Genomic DNA, 27,072 nt, shown 5'->3' with positions numbered 1-27,072 from the left:
ATTTAGTTCTTTGGCCCATTTTTTGATTGGGTCATTTATTTTTCTGGAATTGAGTTGCATAAGTTGCGTATATATTTTTGAGATTAGTTGTTTGTCAGTTGTTTCATTTGCTATTATTTTCTCCCATTCAGAAAGCCACAGTCATCAAGACAGTATGGTACTGGCTCAAAGACAGAAATATAGATCAATGGAACAAAATAGAAAGCCCAGAGATAAATCCACACACATATGGACACCTTATCTTTGACAAAGGAGGCAAGAATATACAATGGACTAAAGACAATCTCTTTAACAAATGGTGCTGGGAAAACTGGTCAACCACTTGTAAAAGAATGAAACTAGATCACTTTCTAACACCGCACATGAAAATAAACTCAAAATGGATTAAAGATCTAAATGTAAGACCAGAAACTCTAAAACTCCTAGAGGAGAACATAGGCAAAACACTCTCCGACATAAATCACAGCAGGATCCTCTATGATCCACCTCCCAGAGTTCTGGAAATAAAAGCAAAAGTAAACAAATGGGATCTAATTAAAATTAAAAGCCTCTGCACCACAAAGGAAAATATAAGCATGCAATATGTTTTTATACAGGATACATCTAATTTTTTTAATGATTCTGAAATCTGTTTTGCTTTCAGCTGTATTATCTCAAAAGGGGCTAGTGCTTTACCAGAAAAAAAATACAACACTTCAATTCAGTGTATCTTTATTTACATAGGAAATGGCCATTTTCAAGATTGCAGCACTACAAAAAGTTGTAGATAATAGTGTCTCTCTGTCAGAACTAGAATTGGCCAATAGACAATACAATGAACTGACTGCTAAGTACAGAGACATCCTGCAAAAAGATAATATGCTTGTTCAAAGAACAAATAACTTGGAACACCTAGAGGTAAGTTGATGTGATCCTTAAACCTTGTGATATTAGCCTCTTTTTGTGTGTGAGGGGAGTGATATCTCTAGGTACAGAATAATTTCTGGACAGCTTCTTCCAGGTCATCTTCCTTAGCTTATTTGCATAATTTAGCTGAATGAGACCCCTTAAACCGGGCACTTGAAAAAAGAACGTGGAACATATGGGATAATGTAATCAGAAGAGAAAGCATTATTAAGCATCCACCACTTTCTCTTACCCTGATCTCTGATTCCCTCATGGCCCATAGTTTCGGGGGATGAATGGAGCAGAGAGTAGATGAGACATAAATCGCTCTTCCTGGACCATGGATGACCTCTGCAGATCCGTAGCCTTTCTTACTGTCTGGAAGGAGCAAAGTGGCCTGGAATATCTTGGTTTAATTCAAGGAGTCTATGAAATAACCGTGGTGGTTCAGGTGGTAAAAAGTCTGCCTGCATTGCAAGAGATCCGGGTTTGATCCCTGGATTGAGAAGATCTCCTAGAGAAGGGAATGGCTACCCACGCCCAGGATTCTTGGAGAATTCCATGGATAGAGGAGCCTGGTGGACTATAGTCCATGGGGAGGAATAGAGTTGGACAGGACTGAGTGACTAACACTTTCATGAATAGGACCCAAGACCCTTTATAATTCTCTTCTAGCCACTTGATCTTCATATGTTGTACATTAAGCAAAACAAGCTCCTGTTTTTGTTTCTCTTCATCAAAAATAAGCAACTATGTCTTTTGGTTCATTTTCTTTTATGATACTCTCATTGAAGTAGAATGAGATCTAAATCTTTTGGGTTGAAAGCTCTCACTTGCTTAGGGGTACGTATTCAAGAAAATATTCTGAATAGCTTTCAGTGGCTCCTACACAATTATCTGTTTTTGTTGTTCAGTTGTTCAGTCATGTCAAACTCTTTGCGACCCCATGGACTGCAGCATGCCAGCCTTTCCTGCCCTTCACCATCTCCCAGAGATTGCTCAAACTCATGTCCCTTGAGTCAGTGATGGGTGATCTTGACCTTTGTTGTCCTCTTCTCCTCCTGCCCTCAATCTTTTATTTTTTCTCCTGCTTTCAGTCTTTTATAATGACACAATTATGTGAGTCATTATTTATTAGTATTAACTGGAAATAATCATGATCAGTTTACCTTTATTATTATTTTTGTTGAAGAGAGATGATTATGTTAATTTTGTAGAAAATTCTGCATATTTAGGTATGATAATAATCTCACCTTTCCCCATCTTTTATGTCTGTTGTCCTCTCTTCTCTAACATTAAAAAGTTATAGATATGAAATCTCCTGCAGATAACATATCAGAGGAATAATTTTTAACTTTTAAAGTTTATTTTCCCAGATAACATTTTTTATTTCTACTCAAACCTTAAAATTTTTTTCTATTTGTAGTATATCCCTTTCTCTTCTTTACTTCCTGTATCTCAGTTATAATTCTGAACATATGTACCTCTCTACTGGGAATGTCTTAGTTTTATTCTTTACCATTATTATTGTGGTAATGATTCAGTTCAGTTCAGTTCAGTCACTCAGTTGTCTCCAACTCTTTGCAACCCCATGGACTGCAGTATGTCAGGCTTCCCTGTATCACGAACTCCCAGACCTTACTCAAACTCATGTCCATCGAGTTGGTGATACCATCCAACCATCTCATCCTCTGTCATTCCCTTCTCCTTCCACCTTGAGTCATTCTCAGCATCAAGGTATTTTCCAATGAGTCAGTTCTTCGCATCAGATGACCAAAGTATTGGAGTTTCAGCTTCAGCATCAGTCCTTCCAATGAATATTCAGGACCGATTTCCTTTAGGATGGACTGGTTGGATCTCCTTGCAGTCCAAGGGAAGGTTATGAAACTGTTGAGTATCCATGTTGGCCAAAAGTGAACATGGCATAAGCTAGTACTCAGAAGTTTAGGATATATAAGACATACAAGCATATCATTTCATATACTGGATATACAAGATTTTGATGATTATTTTAAAATAATATTTTATATGTGTGTTTGTTTATACAACATATATACATGTGTATGTCTATATTTGTATTACATACAAGGAAACTTTTGTTAAAAAAAATAGATGGTGAGCTTTAGGAGAATACTATGTGAAGTTAAGACAATGTCACTCCTGTGGTATTAGTCTGAATTACAAGGTCCTTTCTCAGTGATGTTGCTATTTTATTTAGTGTGAAAATGTATCCCTGAAAGAACAAATGGAGTCTATCAGTAAAGAACTGGAAATTACCAAAGAAAAGCTTCACACTATTGAACAAGCCTGGGAACAAGAAACTAAATTAGGTAAGTATTATGACTCTGATAATATAAAATAATTAAGATCTAATAGTGAATATTTGTTTCATTTAAACTTCTCTTTCTATACCAGATAGATAAAAAGGAAGTTGTTTGATAAAAAATGAACTCTCTGCCTAACTGTTTAATTTAGCAGGCAGTTGATGAATACTGTGTTGTACTAATCTCTACCAAGATTTGGTTTTTAGTTATTAAATTGGATTTTTTTCTGAGGAAATCATATGTGCTAAAATTTGTGAGTTAACATTAGGTATATTGAGCCCTTTAAGAATTAATGCAGATGATAATTTTGAAATATCTGTATTTTAATGATAGTATAATGGGCTTTTTCACTGTGTGTGAAGTTATATTAGCAATATATCATTTGATATTTTTAAATTAAAGGATGACCTTGAGCATATTGCTCATAGTTTCACTACTATATCAATTTTGTATTACCTTATACATGTTTATATATTTTATATACTTAAAATTATAATAAACATTGTATGCTATATTTATTTAGTAGATACAAAATATTCATTATATACTTATAAATATTCATGCTATAAAGTACTGTGTTTGAGGGATTAAATCACCCGCTTTTCTAAGTTTTGCTATTGCTTATTTATTGCTGCTGTCAACATTTTCATGTGTATCTAACAGAGATATTATTGTCTCAAAGGATATTAAATTCTATGTGGCTTCTGCTAAGATTTTCCATATTCATTTTTCAAATGGTTTTCCTAGTTCATGAGATGTAAGTTATTTTGTCTTACTAGCATTATGCTTTATGCTTTCCAAATAAATTTGCTCCTTTGGGTAAGGTGTTTCTTTTGTTTTCTATACCTTGGAGCTCTAATGTTTTTCAAGGTTTCTTTTACTGTTAAATTGTTAACAGACATAGTTTAGAGGCTTGACATTGGGAAGTCTAAAATAAGCTACTTTTAGAAATGTGATTTTTAATTCGTACTCAGAGGTTAAAGCATCTGCCTCCAATGCGGGAGACCTGGGTTCGATCCCTGGGTTGGGAAGATCCCCTGGAGAAGGAAATGGCAACCCACTCCAGTATTCTTGCCTGGAGAATCCCATGGACGGAGGAGCCTGGTAGGCTACAGTCCACGGGGTCACAAAGAGTCAGACATGACTGAGCGACTTCACCACCACCATCAAGAGTTTAAAAGTGAATTGACTTTCGTCTAACTCTTAAATGAAAGAAGATGCAATTTTAACTAAGAGAAAAGAATATTATATACAGTTTCAGTAAGCTCTTTGTTCATCCTATCCTGTGTCTCTTTAATAAGTGCTGAATTCCTTATAGAAATTCCTTAATTTCAAATGCTTTAATCTCTCTGATACATGGCTTTATATCACTGAAGTTTTAAAAGCTTTTATTTCCTGTTGCCTTTCCTTATTTCTTTGTTTATAAGTGTCACTTTATTACTTTTTTTCATGCAGGAATTGATTGGAGTTGGCTGTTACTCTCCCTAGGACACTCCAAATACAGGAGTGTCTCTTTTCACTATCAGAGTTTATCACAAAAGAAAATGGAAAGGGGTTTTATGTTCTTTGTATATTTATATTTACTGCAACTTTTTTTCCGTCCTTCATGGTGGTTAGTTGCCTAAATGGTTCCATAATGTTTTCCTAACACATTTAGCTTTTCAGTAATGTTACTATAAGTTATTTGATCACTGCCTGCAGCAACTATTCTAAAATCATATACTATTTTAAAGAAACATACAGGACAAAATGAAGTACTTCTTAAAACTAATGTAGACACTGAAACTACTTGCCTGGTTTCAAAAAAATTTATGTACTTTTGAGCAAACTTAGTTATAGAACTCAAGCTTGTAAAGCTAGAAAGATAGGAGAAGGGCATTATTGTAAAAGACAAAATGAATCACTGCACAGTTCCTTAAAATAATTGACTTCCCTGAACATAATGATTAATTGACACTCTAAAAAATAAAACTCTACCAAATTTTGTCTTTTTCCTGGAGCACGTCTGTTATGCGTAACAGAAATACTCATTTTCTCTTCTTAAAAAATGACTAATGACATTCCTACATGATACCTTTACATTCTAAATTGGGGTAGTTTTTTTCTTTTCATTTAACCACAAACTTTTGTGTCAAAAAATAAGCTATACAACTGCATATATGAGATGAGGGTGTGATAACTAATAAAATTAAATAAAATAAATAATTTGAGGATGGTCCAGTGATCAAGATTTTGCACTCCTACCGCAGGGAGTCTGGGTTCGATCCCTGGTCAGGGAACTAGATCCCATATGCTACAACTAAGAGTTCTTATGCCACAACTAAAAGACCACACATTCTGCAACAAAGATTGAAGACCTGTGTGTGGCAACTGAGACTTAGTACAGCCAAACAAATAAATAAATATTTAAAGATTGTAAAATAATGGGATTCTCCAGGCAAGAATACTGGAGTGGGTTGTCATTTCCTCCACCAAGGGATCTTCCTAACCCAGGGATCAAACCCGCATCTCTTTCATCTTCTGCATTGGCAGAAAGTGTCTTTGCCACTAGCGCCAACTGGGAAGCCCATTTAGTTCAGTTCAGTCACTCAGTCATGTCTGACTCTTTGCGACCCCATGAATTGCAGCACACCAGGCCTCCCTGTCCATCAACAGCTCTGGAGTTTACTCAGACTTATGTACATGGAGTCTGTGATGCCATCCAGCCATCTCATCCTCTGTCGTCCCCTTCTCCTCCTGGCCCCAATCCCTCCCAGCATCAGAGTCTTTTCCAATGAGTCAACTCTTCGTATGAGGTGGCCAAAGTATTGGAATTTCAGCTTTAGCATCAGTCCTTCCAGTGAACACCCAGGACTGATCTCCTTTAAAAGAGTCTTCTCCAATACCACAGTTCAAAAACATTAGATATATACAAAGGCCAAATAATATTCAGGGTTAAAGAACATATTTGGTGAAATCGTTAAATCACATGGCTTCAGGTTTTACTTTTTTACTCTTTAAGACTTCAAAGTCATTGAACTTGCATTCACAGAGTCATGTTACTTCACTGTATTTCTTCTTATACCTTGCATTTCTCAGTTAACAAAATGTATTTATTTGCCCTTTTTTGACTTCCTACTTGTGACACCTCCCACACTACCTCTTGTACGTTGTTACTTCTCTACAGGCATACCTTGGACATATTGCAAGTTCAGGTCTAGACCAGCACAACAAAACAAATATTCTAGTAAATGAGTCACAGAAATTTTTTGGTTTCCCAGTGCCTATAAAAGTTATGTTTACATTATGCTATAATGTATTAGGTATGCAGTCGTATTATATGTAAACAAATAATGTGCGTACCTTAATTGTAAGGCTCGGAGAACCGCACTCTGAAAAGGACACTCAGGGACAGCCTCTAGTGGACTGACAAAGTTTATTATCCAATTGTGTAGTTTTATAATTTTCAGGGAATAGAACATAAGACAGACTTGCACGTAGCCATTTCAGATAAACATCAAAGCAATTTAAACATAAAACACAAAACTCACCACCCAAGGCATAGCATAGCTTTGGCGAAACTCTAAAGAGAGTCTTATCAGGAAACAACAGTCCTTGCTCTCAGAAACAGGTGGTCAGAAGGAAGCCTTTGAATGCCTCAAGGCCGGGCATATAACCCTTGTTATCCGTTCCCAGCCTCAGGCACTCAGTGAACGCTCATAACCCTTTGTTATGCTCACTCCAGTGGAGCAAATACATTTTCAGTATTTGCTCAAAGCCTTCCAGCTCCTCCACACTTAATGCTAAAATACTTTAGTGCTAAAAAATGCTAGCCATCATCTGAACCTTCAGTTTGTCATAGTAGTGGCATCAAAGATCACTGATCACGGATCACATAACCAATATACTAGTAATGGAAAAGGGTGAGATGTTGTGAGAATTACCATTGTGACACAGAAACACAAAGAGAGCAAATGGTATTGGAAAAATGGCACCAGTAGACTTACTCGGCCCAGGCCTGTCGCCACATACCTTCAATTTAAAAACAAAAAGGAAAAAATGCAGTCATCTGCCAAGCTTAGTAAAGTAAAGCACGCCTCTCATCCTATGAAGAATAATTTTTATGATCCTTTGATTGATGAAACGTGGAAGTTCCAGAGAGATTAAATGGGGTAGGCAGCGTACAGACAAGATGTAACAGAGCTGTGACTAGTACCCAGGTCTGTCATAATTCAGAAGGCTCATGTGTTTTCCACAGAACCATATTGCTTCCTTATATGATGTCTAAAATGTTGGGGATAACATTTTGATAAGAAGAGCATGAGATTTACCAACATATTGTTGTATTTAGGAAATGAATCTAACATGGATAAGGCAAAGAAATCTGTAACCAACAGTGAGATTGTTTCTATTTCCAAAAAAATCACTATGCTGGAGATGAAGGAATTGAATGAAAGGCAGCGGGCTGAACATTCTCAAAAAATGTACGAACATGTGAAGACTTCACTACAGCAAATGGAAGAACGCAATTTTGAATTGGAAACCAAATTTGCTGAGGTTTGATATTATAATTTTTATCATGCAGTTAGAGAGTAAATAATTATCCATGGTAGCCATTGTATTATTGGAAGAGGTTTGTTTGTAACTCTGAAGTAGCATATTAATACAGTGCTTGCGTTTCATATAATGGATAAATAATGTAGCTTTATATCTGAAATGTTTAAAAAGAAACCATGTATTTCTATGATTGAGTTCTTATTTCTTAGCAGCATTACAAAATTTAGATTTAATGTGCAAAACGATGTTATTTGCTTGATGGAATTTCCTTCCATTGTCATCCATTCATTTAACACTTATTATTCCTGAGTGCCTATAACGTGCCAGATGCTGTGTGGGAACTGGAGTTATGGCACAAAATAAGAAAGACAGTAATCTCTCCTCTCAGGGACTTCATTCTAATAGAAAGTTTTAGACTTTTTTGATATGGTCAAAATTATAAAATTGGTTGGCAATAATATAGTCTGCAAATATTCAACAATTTACGATGAAGTAGCAGTCTTCCTTGAGAATTAGTAAATTTCTCAGGTCATTCATGTTCTTTTGTTTTAACCAAGTTATTAAATAATATATTAAGATTTTATTAATATTAACGGTATTTATTTATAGATGATATAATTGAAGTAAAATATAATAAGCATTTTAAGTAAATTAAGAGTATCATAGATTCATATCTTACTAGATTGTGAGTTGACCAATATAAATGACTTGGTGGGTTGACATATAACTAGAGTTTTCCTAATTTGTTCCTGGCTTTTTCTCTTCTTATCATCTTCAATCTATTCTTAATACTTGACACCCAAATTAGTGTATCTGAACTAAAATAAAGAGGACTGCAGGATGCTTTAAAGGTATATTAAAAGGAAAACTTCACCAAAAGCTAATGTTTCTGAATGTCTTTTGTTATTTTCCCAGCTTACCAGAATCAATTTGGAAGCACAGAAAGTGGAACAGATGTTAAGAGATGAATTAGCTGATAGTGTGAGCAAGACAGTAAGTGATGCTGACAGGCAACACATTCTAGAATTAGAGAAGAGTGAAATGGAACTAAAAGTTGAAGTATCAAAGTAAGTGCATGTGCAGGTTTTAGTCATTTGGTTAGCTGTGTCCATGTTAGTCACTTGGTTAGCTGTCTTCACTGTACTTTGTGTTATGAAACCTCATTACGGTGATCAAGGATAATATCCTTAGTGGCAGTTGATGCTGGTTTCTTTTTATATAGAACTCTGTTAAGTAATATTGACTTCCCTGGTGGCTCAGATGGTAAAGCGTCTGCCTACAATATGGGAGACCCGGGTTCAATCCCTGGGTCGGGAAGATCTGGAGAAGGAAATGGCAACACACTCCAGTATTCTTGCCTGGAAAATCCCATGGATGGTGGAACCTGGTAGGCTACAGTCCATGGGGTCGCAAAGAGTCAGACATGACCAAACAACTTCACTTTCACTAAGTAATATTAACAAGATTGATATTTTACTGGCATAAATAAGAATATTGGAGAGGAAATAACTTCTCAAGATTTACATTTGTCAGAGTCCAATATTACAGAAAACACAGAACTTGGCATCAGAACCCTATGAGATCTATTTTTTTTCACATACTAGTATTTTTTTGGAAGGAAGGGTTGTGGCATTTATTTAAGCTTAACTTACTAAGAGAGTAATAGTGTATCTACTTATAATAGGGTTGCTGTAAAAATATAAAGAACAATTCAGATTTTGATTCAGTTTGCATATCTTGGGTATCTACTGTGTACTGTGTGTGGGCCCATTCGCTAAGTCATGTCTGACTCTGTGACCCCATGAGCTGTAGCCTACAGGCTCCTCTGTCCATGGAATTCTCCAGTCAAGAATACCGGAGTGGGTTGCCATTTCCTTCTCCAGGGAATCTTCCCAACCCAGGGCTCTAACCTGCATCTCCTACACTGGTAGGTGGACGAGCATCTGGGAAGCTGCACACTGTGTACTGTGCTTTGTATTAAATATTTATTGAATCATCCCAATCCACTTAATAATCCAAATAATATTTGTTGTTTTCATTTTACATAAAGAAACAGTTTATTCTCTTAGAATTCAAAATATATGTAGGAGGAAGTACTATACACCAGGTAGATGCTTGTGTTCATTTGTTTGTGATCATGTCTTAACCGCTTTAGAGTAGTATGAGGATCCTTGAGTTGATTCATCAAGCTCAAATAATTAGTAAAAAGAGTTACAGCTTACCCATAAAGTTATAGCCATTGTTTTGGAACCTCGTTTTGGTAATATCACTCATTTCCAGCCCTTTCACTATGAAGGACTCCTTTATTCTTCTATGTCATGGACCTCACCTTTTTTAGTAAACTAAGTTATAATTAATCATTTTGTTATATTTTAATTGATTAACACTCATATAACTGGCAATGAGAATATCTAATCAATATGAGGAAAACAGACTTATCAGTTACACTGAACTAAAATTACTCCAGTCCAAAGTAAAATGCATTTTACTTTACCTATTTAATCTTATCACAGTAGTCATATAGGACATTTAATAATTATCATCAAGCTCCCCTCCATTTTTGGTAATTTTTGTAATCAATGTATAATCTTTTTTACATTTCTGCTAACTTATAAATTAAAATAAAGCCAATCAAAGCATTCATTGATTGACCTTGAAAATTTAAATTTCTGTAATCTTAACTGTAGAGTTTGTCAAGTAAGCCTACCTAATACCTTATTCCAGCCATACCAAACCATGGTAACAAGTGTCTCATGGAAAAATTTGTGAGAGGAGTTTGTTGGCCATTTATGTTTAGAAAATGTATATGTACAGATTGAGATCCTCTTTTACTTTAGAACTTCTCAGAGCATTTGATATGATACTGTGTATATGAATTTTCAAGGGAGAAGAATGTTGGGAATGGAGCGGTTAAAACCTGTTAACCTCTCGTGAATTATGTTTCATGAAATACTTCAGGAAACTTTAGTATTTCTTAAAAAGAAGAGATGCTGCAAGCTAACAGCTTTTCCACAAGGGTCTAGAAATTGGAAAATCTAGTATTTACTTAGAGTATGTACCTAATCATGTCTGAAGTATCTTATTACTTCCTAGACTTAAAGAGATTTCTGATATTGCCAAAAGGCAAGTTGAAATTTTGAATGCACAGCAGCAGTCCAGGGAGAGGGAAGCAGAGTCCATCAGAACACAGCTGTTAGACTACCAGGTATGTGCGGTATTAACTCTTATGCATAGAGGCTTTTCTTTTCCAAGATTTACATTAGATATTTGGGATCGTTTTTGTAGTCTTAATCAGGATATATCAAATAGAGGCTCCTGTTTTCATTAATTGTAACTTGATTAGAAAAACTTTAATTTGAAATGCCATTGATAACACAGGAAAGCATTTAAATGCTTACAGATGCATTGTGCCAACTGCTGATCACAGTTCAGACAATGGGGAGAAACTTTTTCATAACGGTATTGTTTCTTGTATTTATGTATAGGTTTCCACATATTCTCACATTATAGTTTTTTTAGGATTAAAAAACTACCTGTTGTCTACATTAGTATTATTATCAGTATTGTTATTTACATATGGAAGTTTAAAAAAAATTTAGTAATATTCCAACTGGTATGTAGTTAGGTGCCAGATTTAGATTTTAAATAAGTTTCATTCTAGTTCTTTTTCTTCTGCAGACTTTTGCAATTTATGTTAAAGCAAGGTTAGATTTTTGTAGGATCTCATGTAGCATATGTTTTAAATTAGTAAATTCTGATTTTTAAGTCCATAATAAGTTTCACTGGGAAAACTTGAAACTTACTACAAATATTTATTTTTTATATTAGGCACAGTCTGATGAAAAGGCACTAATTGCCAAGCTGCACCAACACATAGTCTCTCTTCAAGCTAGTGAGGCTACTGCTCTTGGTAAGTTGGAGTCAGTTACATCTAAACTGCAGAAGATGGAGGCCCATAATTTGCGCTTAGAGCAGAAACTTGATGAAAAAGAACAAGCTCTCTTTTATGCCCGTTTGGAGGGTAGAAACAGAGCAAAACATCTGCGCCAAACAATTCAGTCTCTACGACGACAGTTCAGTGGAGCTTTACCTTTGGCACAACAGGAAAAGTTCTCTAAAACAATGATTCAGTTACAAAACGACAAACTTAGGATAATGGAAGAAATGAAAAATTCTCAACAAGAACATAGAAGTCTGAAGAACAAAACACTGGAGATGGAATTAAAGTTAAAGGGACTGGAAGATTTAATAAGCACTTTAAAGGATGCCAGGGGAGCCCAAAAGGTAAAACACTGATTTTAAGTTCAGAAGAGTTTAATTTTCAGAAGAGTTACATAATAATTTTGAGTTAATATGTGCCTATGTGGAAAATGCTTAATATATGAGCAAAATTCCAGATATAATTTATTAATTTAGATTTTATAAATTAGGAGTTTGAGCTATTAGAATATCTGTTTATAAATAAAATGAGACTCCTCTAAGCCATAGTTTCAGTAGAAATGCTTAGATTGTAGTATCAAAGAATTTTAAACACTCTAGGAAAGTATATATTAATTAAATACTAACTAATTATTCTTAAACATTATAGTGATTAAACAAGTAGTAGGCCTACATTTATTTTTTAATGTAATTTTGTTTTTACTCTTATTTGGAAGGAATTAATGAAAAATAATTATTTTGAAATTAAATTTTATTCTCTAGGCTAGAAACATTTGGGATTTTTATTTATGAAAGTAAAACCAATGTTGCAATTACATACAAACACTAAGGACCCAACAAATACATGAAAGTAAATGAATAAATAAATGTGATTGTTAGTGATATCCATTTCAGCATCTTTTGAAAAATGCTTTATGTTAGGAGTCTACATATTAAAAAAGTCTATAGAAATTCTAAATAAACTTTTCTTTTTGGTACAACCAAGAATAATTTTATATCTTATTTTAGAATGTCCATTAATTTGAATTGAAATCATTAAAATCAGTAGAGAAATTCATTATTTATTAATATAGTATTAACATTTGTATATGTAATTTATAAATATTTAGGTAATCAGTTGGCACACAAAAATAGAAGAACTCCGTCTTCAAGAGCTTAAACTCAATCGAGAATTAGTCAAAGATAAAGAAGAAATAAAATATTTGAATAATATAATTTCTGAATATGAGAACACAATCCGTAGTCTGGAGGAAGAAATTGTGCAACAGAATAAGGTTTCATTTTATATTTATTTTGGTGTTTTGTTGCTAAGATTTTTAATATAACAACATTGCATTGATGACTGCCTTATTTTCCTAATCAAGTATAGCTTCTATTATCATTCTTATAAAATATTGTTTCTTATTTTTTAAACTATTCTAAAAATACATTATTCATTTATTTAGTTGCATTAGTTGTCTTAAAAGGAAGAATTCATAAACAAGTTTATTTGTTAAGTTAATTTTTGTTTCACTATTGGTTATTTGAATTCACCTTTACAAGTTTCTACTGCTGTCACTGAAGGAATAAGGCAGCTTGGTATAGAATAAAGAACAGAAGCTTTGGAGACAGATGCAGTTCACTAAGCAGATGCTTACTTGCCTTAGAAATTTTGTTGTTCCTTCTGCTTAAATTGTTCTTACCTAAGATACCAGTATTACTTCTGCTTTCACTGCCTTCTGATCTTACCTCTAATGTATTACCTTATCAATGAGACCTTCACTAGTTACCCAACACACAACAGTAAATTTTATCATCAAGATTCCTTAAATACGGATTACCTAGTTTCATTTTACTCCATAGCACTCATCGCCCTCGGACATATGACATACTTATTTGTTTACTATCTCCCCCTCAGTAGTATATAACTCCTGTGGTGAAGGGGACTTGGTTTTGTTTATTGCTGTGTTCTCATTGTCTCAAATAGTACTTGCCACATAGACTGTGTCATTAAACATGCTTTGGATGAATGAATGGATGGATGGATAAATGGATGGGTACATGGATGGGTTGAAATCCTGACTCCACACCTGCCTGTCCTTGTGATCTTAGGCAAAAATTACTTAATCTCTGAATTTTCTTCCTTTTTCCTTAAAATGAAAATAATAACAGTGACCTCAAATGGTTGTTGTGAGGATTAAAGAAGAAAAATGTATGTAAAAGTTCTTCTCATAGGCCTGGTGAGTGTCTCTGTGTGTGCATGACCCAACTATCCTTCTTTAGTTTCATGAAGAAAGACAGATGGCCTGGGATCAGAGAGAAGTTGAGCTGGAACGTCAACTAGATGTTTTTGACCGTCAGCAAAATGAAATACTAAGTGAAGCGCAAAAGGTATAAATGATTAATCCTATTTGCTACTCTATAGCAGGACCTATAATGTTAACCAGTAGAAATGTTTTCTAAGGTTGGATGGAATTTTATTTTTATTTTTCTGTTTTTTTTTTAATTGGAGGATAATTGCTTTACAGTGTTGCATTAGTCTCTGGTACACAACAGTGTGAGGCAGCTATCTGTATACATACGTCCCCTCCCTCCTAAGCCTCCCTCCCAGTCGCCACATCCTACCCCTCGAGGTTGTCACAGAGTACTGAGGTCAGCTCCCTGTGCCATACAGTAGTTTACCAGCATCTATCTATTTTACATGCGGTAGTATTTATACTCTTTCAATTCGTTCCACCCTCTCCTTCCCCTGCTGTGTCCACAGGTTCGTCCTCTACATCTGTGTCTCTATTCCTGACCTGCAGATAGGTTCATCAGTACCATTTTTCTAGCTTCCATGTATATGTGTTAATATACGATATGTGTTTTTCTCTTTCTGGCTTACTTCACTGTATGACAGACTGTAGGGGTCATCCACATGACTACAAATGACCCAATTTTCTTCTTTTTTATGGCTGAGTTGGAATTTTAATTGATGATATCTTTTTATGTGTCAACTATAAGTGAAATTTAACCATGTCTTGTCATATAGTTGTAAAAATTAATATTGTTATTTCCAATGTTGCAACTGCTCTTCTTTAAAAAAAAAATCTATTTCTCAATAGTTTGAAGAGGCTACAGGATCAATGCCAGACCCTAGTTTGCCCATTCCAAATCAACTTGAGATTGCTCTAAGAAAAATTAAGGAAAATATCAGAATAATCCTAGAAACCCAAGCAACTTGCAGATCACTGGAAGAGGTAATTAGAAGAATTTGCATATTGTTGTTGTTCAGTTGGCAAGTCTGACCCTGTCTGACTCTTTGTGACCTCATGGACTGTAGCATGCCAGGCTTCCTGGCCCCTCACCATCTCCTAGAGTTTGCTCAAGTTCATGTCCATTTCATTGGTGATGTCATCCAACCATCTTATCCTCTGTTGCCCTCTTCTCCTTGCATTTTGATAAGTATATTATTGGGTATACTTCTGGAATTTTATAAGTAATATTTTTAAATGAGGATGAAGCATAAAATGATGAATCTGTTGCTTATTCTACTCTACTTTTCTTTAGTCTTTGTTTTGCCAATAAAGAACAGTAGGTATGGCTAATTTGAAATCACTCTTCTTTTAGTCATTACTTATCACTTTTGGGCACACTCATCAGTTGCTAGCATGAAAGGAAACCAAAAGAGCATTTGACTGTAGCTTTATGAGCAATGTGTTTCCCTCCCTTCAATGATCAAGAATTGTTTTCATCCTTGTTTATTTTTATATTTTATTTTGAAGCATATGTTCTAAACTCTGGATCAATTTTTAGTTTACTTCTTTTCGTGGGTGGTTAAAGGGCTTGAAGGTAAACTAGGAGTTGTTTCTTAGTTTAATCTAGGTCTTAAATTTGGTTAATAGATGGTCAGATCTCTCTTTATTAAATTATACAGAAAATAGTATAAACTGAATATATTTAGATGTCAACTAAAATGAAAATCATATTACTATAAATACATTTAAAATAATTTTTTAAATTGTGCATTTTTAAATCAACCAAAGAAACTTAAATTGTCTTCTATATTGTAAATTTGTCATTTATGTGAATTGCCACTGAGCTATTTGATTTTTGAGTATTTGCTTAATTCCGTTGAGGAATATATACTATTTTCTGTTTTGTTTTGAGAAGCTGCACATTTTACAATGGAGATCCATTGACTCAGACCACTAAAATTCCAGCTTTTATACTTTGTTGACTTCTATGGGTTACTCTTCTGATGCTCTAATGAGTCAATGAATCAAAATAAAAGAAATGATTCAGTACATTTTCTTTATAGATCTATCACCACCCACATTCCTATTTCTAAAACTATAAGATCTAAATAAAGTATTGTAACTAAATTTCATTTTCATCATTAACAATGAAGTTTCTAACATATATAATAATCTTATAAATAAAATATGCATGTAGATAACTGCTATCACATAGAAATACAGTTTAACCTTATTAAGACTCTTGAGAGTCCCTTGGACTGCAAGGAGTCCATCCAGTCCATCCTAAAGGAGATCAGACCTGGTGTTCTTTGGAAGAACTGATGTTGAAGCTGAAACTCCAACACTTTGGCCACCTGATGCGAACAGCTGACTCATTTGATGCTGGGAAAGATTGAAGGCAGGAGGAGAAGGGGATGACAGAGGATAAGATAGTTGGATGGCATCACCGACTCAATGGACATGAGTTTGAGTAAATTCTGAGAGTTGGACAGGGAGATCTGGTGTGCTGCAGTCCATTGGGTCGCAGAGTCAGACATGACTGAGTGACTGAACTGAACTGAAAGTAGCATTTGGCTATTAGTGTGCTTCTCTTGTAGCTCAGTTGGTAAAGAATCTACCTGCAGTGCAGGAGACCCGGGTTCGATTCCAGCATTGGGAAGATCCCCTGGAGAAGGAGATGGCAACCCACTCCAATATTCCTGCCTGGAGAATCTCATGGACAGAGGAGCCCGGCAGGCTACAGTCCATGGGGTAGCAAAAATTGGACGCGAGTTAGTGACTAAACCACCACCACCAGTCTGACTAAAATTCAGATGAAGCATTTAAAAGAAAAAAAAAGTATTTTTTTTAATGATTTATCATTACAGAAACTAAGAGAAAAAGAATCTGCTTTACGGTTAGCAGAGGAGAATATTCTGTCAAGAGACAAAGTGATCAATGAACTGAGGCTTCGATTGCCTGCCACTGCAGAACAAGAAAAGCTTATAGCTGAGTTCAGCAGAAAAGAGGTGGAACCAAAATCTCATCACACGTTGAAACTTGCTCACCAGACCATTGCAAATATGCAAGCAAGGTTAAATCAAAAGGAAGAAGTGTTGAAGAAGTATCAACATCTGCTAGAAAAAGCCAGAGAGGTATTTGGTTATGTTATGCTGTCTTATTTATTATGGTGTTTTTTAGACAAATGCCAAGTACTATTCTGCCCTTAAGTGGTGTTTCATTTCTTGTTTTCAAATGATTCAATTCAGGTATTGTTACTTTCACGTGATTGGATTACAGATGTGTCAGTAAAACTGGCAGTTTGTGTTATTGACTGAGTAAACCAGTAATGGCGTTCATGGTGAAACTGATTTCAAGTTAATAGGTAAAGATTGAGGCAGTAAGTTAGAATGAAATCCATCACACTGGTATCAGTGAAAATCAAATTTGCCAGAACTTTAAGGGGTAAAAAAAATCTAAAATTTAAAAATTGCTAGAAACAAGTTAAAAGATAATAAATCCATAGTATTCTAATATTAAGAATAAGTTATACTCTAAGGCTAGGCTTGTCAGTTTGAACATGTGCTAGGGAAATGTATGCACATGTTGTTCCTTCCCTCTCATAAGGATTTTAGTATATTAAAGATAAAATATTTAAGACTTTTAGAATGTAAATTTATATGAGTCACAATGTAAGCTATAGTTTTCATTTGTTATAAAACAGGAACAAAGAGAAATTGTTAAGAAACATGAAGAAGAACTTCATATTCTTCATCGTAAATTAGAACTGCAGGCTGATAATTCACTCAGTAAATTCAAAGAAACAGCTTGGGTAAGATTACAGTTTGGGTAAGAGTCTAGGAACTTTGTTCTATTCTTTATTGATTTTTCAGACCATACAGTTGAAAATTTAGCTCTGTTTTCAGGGAGAGGGGATTGGAAGCCATCCTACTTTTTTTTTTTTTTTTTTTTGCCAGAATAATCTGAAAACACGGCCCTGATCATTTTTTTCCCTAGGCCTAGATTTGTTATAGCTTACTGCTGCCTAGAAAATCATGTTTATATTTCTTCCTCTGACCTCTGTCTGTCTTTTCAAATCTATACATTATTAATTTACCTGTATCTAACTGCTTTCTATGTTCTGATAATTCTTGCCTCTTGGTCATTGTATTCTGTATGTGCAAAATGACCTTTCTTCTCCTAACATGCAAACCTTACCTTCCTCAAACTTTAACTCATTAATTCAATCAATATTTATTTATTGATCCTTCCCTACATGTAGGTACTTTGCCAGATGCTGGGAATACAAAGAATAAGATCCCTATTTCCTGTCTTCTCTAAGCCTTCATTGCCTTCATTACATTTTAGATTTGAAATTGTTTTGATCATTTAAGGAACCAAGTTAAAATTATGAGATAAGTATGGCATTGCATTGTACCTGCTCATGGCTAATATAATGATATTTCATAGGATTTAATAAAACAGTCTCCCACTCCAGTTCCTACCAACAAGCATTTTATTCGTTTGGCTGAAATGGAACAGACAGTAGCAGAACAAGATGACTCTCTCTCCTCACTTGTGATCAAACTAAAACAAGTATCTCAAGATTTAGAGAGACAAAAAGAAATCACTGAATTAAAAATCAAAGAATTTGAAAATATGAAATTACGGTAAGTCTTAGAAATATATTGTAAATATAGGAAAATGGGAATAATGATATAATAAATATAAATGTAAGCATTTGTTATATCATGCACTGGTCTAAAAATATTGCCTATATTGTCTCATTTTATCCTCAGTACTACTGATGATATGGGATAGTCACTCCATTTTGCAGATAGGAAGCTAAGCTACAGAACGTGTTAGTAACATGCCTAGGAGAAGATGAGAAAGCCATGATTTGAATCTAGTCAGTCTGACTCAAAAGATTCTTGTGTAGAATCTCATCTTTAACCTTTGAAATTTTCCTTTTTATTATCTGTAAAGGAAAATGACAGTCCTTACTCTGGCTCTTTCAAGGTGGTTATATGAAGGCCAAATGATGCTATATATGGAAGTAGTTTGAAAATTGTAAAGTAACATAAATACAAAACTTTTATTTATATACCTGTAATAGTTTGTGGCCCCACTCCAGTATTTTTGCCTAGAGAATCCCGTGGACAGAGGAACCTGGTGGGCTGCTCTCCATAGAGTCGGACAGAGTCGGACACGACTGAAGCGACTTAGCAGCAGCAGCAGCAGCAGCAACAACAGTTTTTGGCATACATTTAAGGCTCAAATATTTGTTGAATGAAATATTAATCTTTTTTATTAACCACATCAACAGTGGAGGGCTCAAAGCATTCTCTATATTAGAAATTCTAAACATTGTTCAATCATTTATCAGAGTATAAATTTTGAAACTAAAATAGGTACAGGAGTTCCCTGGTGATCCAGTGGTAAAGAGTCCAGCTGCCATTGCAGGGGACCAGGATTCAGTTCCTGGTCCGGGAATACTGCACATGCAGCAAGGCAGCAGCGCCCATGCTCCCCACCTGCTGAGCCTGTGCACTGGAGGCTGCAAGCCTCAACTGTTGAGCCCAAGTGCTGCAACTGCTGAACCTTGCGTGCTCTTGAGCCTATGTTCCACCACAAGAAAAACCACCTCAATGAGATGCCCACACACAGCAACTAGCGAGTAGCCCCCGGCACTCACCGAAAGCCCGCATGTAGCAGCAAGGACGCAGAACAGCCATAAATCAATCATTAAATAAAACAGGCTTATATTTAGGTATTTTGTAATCACTGTAGAACTATCTCTGGTGCTCAGTTTCTTATCTCAAAAAAAAAAAAATGAGAAAGTAAACTACTTGACTTATAATTCTATTCCATCTCTGAGGTCCTTATTGGAACCTTTGATTCTTTATTCATTTATCCAAGATGCTTCTGACAAAGCTAACACTATTTTTGCTTTATTAAGAAGCTGCCACTTTAAATGAATTATTCTCTAAGAGAAAAGAGAATTAAAGTAGCATGTGGTATATTTTCAATCTGTATTTCCTCTTTCTGTTAAACTTTATACATGAGATGCTATTTTTGAAATATTAAGTTTCTGTCATATTTTAGAGCATAACATTTCTCTCATTTCTGAATCTGATTCTTGGATGTTGAAAATAATCAACTTTTGATATCTCCTTGTATATTTACTGTTTCGCCACCTGAAACACTTGAAGTTGTTGTTTTGTACTTCTGTCATTTTAGCCTAAAGTTAATACTTTTATTCTCTATGTGCACAATGGTATGCATATTTTAATGCGTCTTAGGAAATTATAGTTCTGTGTGATTTCTTTAGTGAAACCTTATATTTTTACAGTTTGATGATTATTTAAAGTGCCTAAGATTTGCTAGAAGAAACAAATCTCAGGTTATTTAATACTGTACCTGCTGATAGTTTAACATACCTTTCTGTCACTGAACAAAGTTTAATAATTTGAATCTCGATATTGATGGCCTTATTAATGTAGTACCTATGTAAATACAGTAAACTGGATGTAATGATGTAATTCCATTTATAAGACTAATATTGAATGAGCAGTAGGATTAATTGAATTTACTAAGTCTTTGTGCGTGCATGCATGCATTTAGTCACTTCAGTTGTAAAAAGTCTTTAGTTTCTACTATAATATCTATTTCCATATACAGCTACAGAGTTATAGATACAGTACTGGTGACTTTAAAACCATATACAAATTAAGAGTACACATGGATGGTTTCTGTGAAAGTTTATATTTTGTCTTTGTAAATGTCACTATAGGGCAGTGATTTTCAAGCAGAAGTGATTTTGCTCTCCTCTCCCCTCAGGGACATTTGATGTAGACATTTTTGATGAATGACTAGGAGGTACTACTGGCATCTTGTGGGTAGAAGCAAGGAATACCGCTAAATGTTTTAAAATGCATAGACAGTAACCCCCACCCCCAATGAAGAATTATCCAGCAAAAATGTCAATAGTGCCATGGTTGCTGCTGCTGCTGCTAAGTCACTTCAGTCATGGCCATGGTGGAGAAACCCTTATATAAAGGAAGCAGTTGCGTCTTGCAGGAACCATAATATTTAAAGTGTTATTTTGTTCATTCTCTATATATTCCATCTAGAGCCATAAATTACTGATGCAGTTGTTGGAAAAACATAGTAGGCAGAAACTGGAAGAAAGTCTATTTTATGTTAAGTTAAATAGTAGTTAAGTAGAGTAAAGAATTGTTCCTCTTTCAGGATTTGGATCGAGACTTAGATTTTTAAGGATACTGAGGACCAAACATTTGTTCTTTGTAAAATTTGTATCAATCAAACTGTTGAGTGCAGCAACTGCTACTGCTACTGCTAAGTCACTTCAGTCGTGTCCGACTCTGTGTGACCCCATAGACGGCAGCCCACCTGGCTCCGCCGCCCCTGGGATTCTCCAGGCAAGAACACTGGAGTGGGTTGCCATTGCCTTATCCAGTGCATGGAAGTGAAAAGTGAAAGTGAAGTCGCTCAGTTGTGTCCGACTCTTAGCGACCCCATGGACTGCAGCCCACCAGGCTCCTCCATCCATGGGATTTTCCAGGCAAGAGTACTGGAGTGGGGTGCCATTGCCTTCTCCGAATTGCTGCAACCACTCTACTAAATATATATGTTTGCTGTATATTAGGCTCCAAGAAAATCATGCAGATGAAGTGAAAAAAATTAAAGCAGAAGTAGAGAATTTGAGGTGTCTTCTGGTGCAATCACAAAAGGAGTCACAAAGTTTAAAATCTGAACTTCAGACTCAAAAAGAAGCAAATTCAAGAGCTCCAACAACTACAATGAGAAATCTAGTAGAAAGGCTAAAGAGCCAATTAGCCTTGAAAGAGAAACAACAAAAAGTAAGTAACAATAGAAAGTTAAAACATGTGGTAGAATGCTGTTAGTGAAGATTTGTAAAAGATGATAACATGCATCTCTCTGTTGTAATAAAAAGTATAAGCGTTATCTTAAGCTGTTAACAAGGTTGGGTCTTTCAAGATAACTCTTTTAGAAAGCCCTATAAATTGGTGGTGTTTTTAAGTTCAAATATAGTCCAACTTGGGCTTTCCTAGTGGCTTAGACAGTAAAGAATATGTCTCCAATGTGGGAGACCTGGGTTCGATCACTGGATTGGGACGATCCCTGAAGAAGGAAATGGCTACTCACTCCATGGAGAATTCCATGGACAGAGGAGCCTGGTGGGGCTGCAGTCCATAGGGTCATAAAGAGTCAGACACGACTGAGCGACTAACACATCTATGCATTGTCTAACTTATCTTTCTATGTTATCAGTCTGATTTGTGGGTTCAGTTCAGTTCAGTCGCTCAGTCGTGTCCGACTGTTTGCGACCCCATGAATCGCAGCACGCCAGGCCTCCCTGTCCATCACCAACTCCAGGAGTTCACTCAGATTCACGTCCATCGAGTCAGTGATGTCATCCAGCCATCTCAATAAAGAAAAATCTTCTTGAAAATATTTTCTCTCCTTTTCTGTTAAGATGCTCTGTTACTGAGGCCATTTTAAACAATTTAAATAATTGAAAAATTTTAAACAATTCTGGGGATTAAGAGGGAGATAGGATAAGAGGAGGAAAATTAAAGAAGGAGATCTCAGAGACAGTGCTGTGAAAAGGGGTTGGTCAGTGGATTAACAGGTTGATTAGTTTGTTTTCCACTTATCTCAGATTTTGTATATAATTAACTGTTTTAGAAGGTGCTGCTGTTTTTCTGTGTTAGCTCATGAAATTTATTGGCAAATTTTAAGTCTTTTCTAATCTTGTAACTTTGTCTTCTTAAATTCAATTAATTTCACATGGAAGCATGTATTAAGTGAGTAATTTAAATAAATATTTCAGCTTAGAATTTTGAGAACAGAAGATGCCTGGGTTGGGTAATGCAGATTGTTTGATTTAATGCTAGATTTTCACAATTATCATTATTAAGATTTTGGATTCTTACACTCAATTTGGGAAGAACTGAGTTCACTTACTAATGGAAATCAGTTTGAAACAGCTGGATTGTTTATGAACACTGATTAAACACATGGTATTATAAGAATAGTTTAAAGTAATGAATCTTATGTGTATTTTATATTACATGTTTCTCATATAAAGTGTCACTGTTTAAAAATTATGTATGTTTTGGAATTTTTAGGCACTTAGTCGGGCACTTTTGGAACTTCGGGCGGAAATGACAGCAGCAGCTGAAGAACGTATTATTTCTGTGACTTCTCAGAAAGAGGCAAATCTCAATGTTCAACAAATTGTGGATCGACATACTAAAGAGCTAAAGGTGAACATGAACGTGTGCATTCATGTTACAGAATTCCCACTAATTCCTGTTGGAAGAAAATTCACTTAGATATATAATAATTTTGATAATGAATAAGAAATTTATTCTAATAAATAATTAGTGCATAGATGTACACATTTTGAACACTAAATATCTTTACCATATTCACTGAATATTGTCTTGAAGGTTAGTATAGTGTAGTCCATTATAAGACAGTCCTCAATAGAATTAAATTTAAGAAACATTTTTCTTAGGCTTTTTAAATTCTGTATTGATAAGTGAGATTAGTTTTTGCTAAGTTCATAATATGACTTAATTGACTTTCCTCTTTTAGCCCCTGAAGTAGTTTATGGAAATTATGTGGTCCACATTTAATCTATAGGGCTGCCCAACATTAACACCTTTTCTTTTTTAAATTATTTCTTAATTTTTGACAGTGTATTATTTTCTTACCCAGTTATTAGGTTTGTTACTGTATGAAAATTTTTTTTTCTAAAATGTGTACATTTAATTGTGATTTTTAAATTTCTTTACATAGAGTTTCATACAGTTTGAATAAAATGAAAAATTGTATGTTTTATTTTGTAAAACATATAAAATATATAGTTTTTTTAAAACATATAAAAACATATAGTTTTTAAAACATAAAAACATATAGTTTTTATATGTTTTATTTTGTTTGTAATTTTTATTTACTTTTGGTTTTTATGTATACCCTTTATCACCATTAAACCATGTAAGGACTGGATTTTACTCAGATTTTTTAAATCTCCTATTGGACCTATTGAGATTATTAGCATATTTGGTAATAAAAATCCAGTAAGTCATAAATATGTAAATAGGTATAGCCCTGTGATGATCAGTCCCTTTCTCTTTGTCGAAATTTCTGCTCTGAATTCCTCAAAAACTTTCAGTCATTTTTCTTGAAACAATTTTTTGACTTTTCCAAGGGAGTTTGTATTTTGTGTAACTGCTATACTACTGCTAATTTCCTATTAGGGCTATTGATAATCCCTTTGGGCCTGTAATAATTTATTCAACAAAACATATATTAAGGACAAGTAATCCCATCTATGTTGCTATCTAGGACAGCTTGGAACTCCTTTCTAGTGGCTTATGTATACTGTCTAGTATTGTGAACTGCCCTTTTATGTCTTGTCTTTACAAAATAGAATACAAACTACTAAAAGATTTTTGTTTTATGCTGTTCTTAGGCTTCATGGTATTTTTTAAAAATGCTTTATACAGTGATATTTACTTGTTCTTCTAATAAATTAAATCAGCCAAAATGAAACATTTGCTTAGTTGATGAAATTTTGGTTCTAGGTGTTTGCTGAAGATGAATTGCTTTAGACTGTTTTTTTATGTTTTGTTTTTTCCCTGAAGGTAGACTTAGTTCATTTGAAATGAGGATAGAAGAATTTATATAGTTTGTGGTGGGTTTTTTTGCATGTGTGTACTTAAGAATTTAGATTGAAACTTTCTTATTAGTAAGTATTAGTGGTATACTTTATTATTATTGCTTTTATCATTGATATTTGCTGAAGATTCATGATTTACACCTTTCTTTGTCTTGTATTAGTCACAAATTGAAGATTTAAGTGAAAATATTTTAAAACTTAAAGAAGCTCTTAAAACAAGTAAAAACAGAGAAAACTCACTAACTGATAATTTAAATGACTTAACCAATGAACTTCAAAATAAACAAAAAGCCTATGGTAAAGTGCTTAGAGAGAAAGATGGAGTTGATCAAGAGAATAATGAACTGAAGAGGCAAATTAAAAGATTAACCAGTGGATTACAGGTAGTCTTATTTGTGATAATGTTTTGATTTATAATAAACAGGTAGTAGTTTATTTCCACTTTTTCATTTTTTCTATAATATTTGCTGAAACTAGCTTTCAAATCACTTTGATTAATGTAGCCGCTAATTCCTTCAGTGACCTCTATTGTATTTGTAGTTTTAAAGTAGCATATTTTATTAAAATATAGAAGTAGTTACCATGTTATGCTTAAATATCAACAGTGTCATTTAGAAAGTATGGTTAGCTGTAGTCTCAAAGTTTCTACAGTTGGAATATTTATTGTGTATTTTGTTTGATACTTTTATGCTTGTTTAGTGTAAAACTACATCTTGTTTTTTAGGGCAAACCTTTGATAGATAACAAACAAAGTTTAATTGAAGAACTCCAAAAGAAAATTAAAAAGCTGGAAAGCCAACTGGAAAGAAAAGTGGATGAAGCAGAGATGAAACCTATGAAAGAAAAGGTATATGAAGAGATGTACTGATATGTTTAAGGTAGTGATAGTTAAATGTGTAGTTGAAGACTAGATAATTTGTTGATCTGTAGACCTGATACATATACCGTAAGTGGTACTAGGTAACATAGAGGCATTCAAGACAAGTGTCTGTCCTTTAGGAATTTACTAGTCTACTTGAAGAGACACCAGTACGTCTTCCTCAGAAATTACTCTTCTTTCTGACATTACAGTACATCCAAAATCCCTTTATACCATATATATTCAGCTGTATTTATCACTTTTCCCAGTGTAATTGTTTATATAGATTGGTTTACAGACCTTTGGGAAAGAAATCTGGGCATTTTTATCCTTCATTCTTGACCCAGATGTGTCCTATTTAATCCTTCAGTGGACTGGATTATTATTTCAGAGTAAACAGAGGGACTTGGATATATTCAGTGTTTGCAGTAACAATCAATAACCAACCCACTCATAAATTGATTCTGTAGTGTGAAAAATAGCTTGAAATTTTCTTACAAGTTAACTAGTAAACTCCAAAGAAGAACTCAAATTGGCTAAAATCCATGTAATTAAACTTGTAAATAATTTGTTATTACTTACAGAGTGCCAGAGAAGAAGTAATTCGGTGGGAAGAAGGTAAAAAATGGCAAACCAAAATAGAGGGAATTCGAAACAAGTTAAAAGAGAAAGAGGGGGAAGTCTATATTCTAACAAAGCAATTGACTACTTTGAAGGATCTTTTTGCCAAGTGAGTTTAATGTAAAACTAATTAATTATGTATACTTTTTCATTTACCTGAAAGTTATATAGTTTTTGTATACTTGCTAAAATGAGAAATTCTCCAGCTTTATCATTTAGTATCTATATTTCACTTTTTATTTTTTAAAAAATATGTATTAAATATATTTTAATAATTTCTAAGTGGAGTTTGGTTAATTTAGCTCATAGCAAATAGAGAATGATCTCGTTTTTGTACAAACATACATCTTATAATAAGGAAGCTACAATTTAATAAATTGAACAAGCCAGGGAATGGTACATTTTCATGATTCTGTATTAAATCCCACAGAGCTGATAAAGAGAAACTTACCCTGCAAAGGAAACTAAAAACAACTGGCCTGACTGTTGATCAGGTTATGGCAGTGCGAGTGTTGGAGTCAGAAAAAGAGTTAGAAGAATTAAAAAAGAGAAATCTTGACTTAGAAAATGACATATCATATATGAGGTAAGCTAATACATTAAAATGCAGAAGCATATAATAAATCATACATATACCATAAGTGGCACTGGGTAACATAGAGAAGTTCAAGACAATTCCTTTAGGAATTTACTAGTCTACGTGAAGAGACAGCAGTAACTCTTAGTCAGAAATTACTAAGCATGGCCCCGCACATTAGAACTAGACCCAGTTTCCCCCATAGTCAGTCTTTCGCATCAGGAAGCTTCCAGAAGCCCCTTATCCTTATCCCTCAGAGGGCAGACAGAATGAAAACCACAATCACAGAAAACTAATCAAACTGATTACGTGGACCACAAACTTGTTTTACTCAATGAAACTATGAGCCATGCCTTGTAGCACCACTCAAGACAGACAGGTCAAGGTGGAGAGCTCTGACA

The 27,072-nt window shown here is 34.5% G+C and overlaps 1 protein-coding gene across 28 annotated transcripts in view; it reads left to right on the top strand.

Annotated features, from left to right (window-relative positions):
• Positions 1-27,072, top strand: part of CEP290 (centrosomal protein 290) — a 92,246-nt gene that overhangs the window by 39,859 nt on the left and 25,315 nt on the right. For 21 of the 28 annotated variants that reach the window (XM_060413999.1, XM_060413997.1, XM_042246580.2 and 18 more), the window contains 18 exons: positions 724-897; positions 3,104-3,215; positions 7,540-7,745; positions 8,661-8,812; positions 10,839-10,950; positions 11,574-12,029; positions 12,794-12,958; positions 13,947-14,054; positions 14,768-14,902; positions 16,768-17,034; positions 17,604-17,711; positions 18,350-18,549; positions 21,549-21,762; positions 23,056-23,193; positions 24,776-24,997; positions 25,339-25,461; positions 26,058-26,203; positions 26,525-26,680. In XM_060413999.1, the coding sequence (XP_060269982.1) occupies positions 724-897; positions 3,104-3,215; positions 7,540-7,745; positions 8,661-8,812; positions 10,839-10,950; positions 11,574-12,029; positions 12,794-12,958; positions 13,947-14,054; positions 14,768-14,902; positions 16,768-17,034; positions 17,604-17,711; positions 18,350-18,549; positions 21,549-21,762; positions 23,056-23,193; positions 24,776-24,997; positions 25,339-25,461; positions 26,058-26,203; positions 26,525-26,680 (3,194 nt within the window). The remainder of the gene's footprint in view (positions 1-723; positions 898-3,103; positions 3,216-7,539; positions 7,746-8,660; positions 8,813-10,838; positions 10,951-11,573; positions 12,030-12,793; positions 12,959-13,946; positions 14,055-14,767; positions 14,903-16,767; positions 17,035-17,603; positions 17,712-18,349; positions 18,550-21,548; positions 21,763-23,055; positions 23,194-24,775; positions 24,998-25,338; positions 25,462-26,057; positions 26,204-26,524; positions 26,681-27,072) is intronic. The other 7 variants (XM_060414001.1, XM_060414008.1, XM_060414011.1 and 4 more) reach the window with 1 other exon arrangement.

The sequence above is a fragment of the Ovis aries genome, chromosome 3, assembly GCF_016772045.2.
Source record: "Ovis aries strain OAR_USU_Benz2616 breed Rambouillet chromosome 3, ARS-UI_Ramb_v3.0, whole genome shotgun sequence".
NCBI lineage: Eukaryota > Metazoa > Chordata > Mammalia > Artiodactyla > Bovidae > Ovis > Ovis aries.
This window is presented reverse-complemented; position numbering and strand designations above follow the sequence as displayed.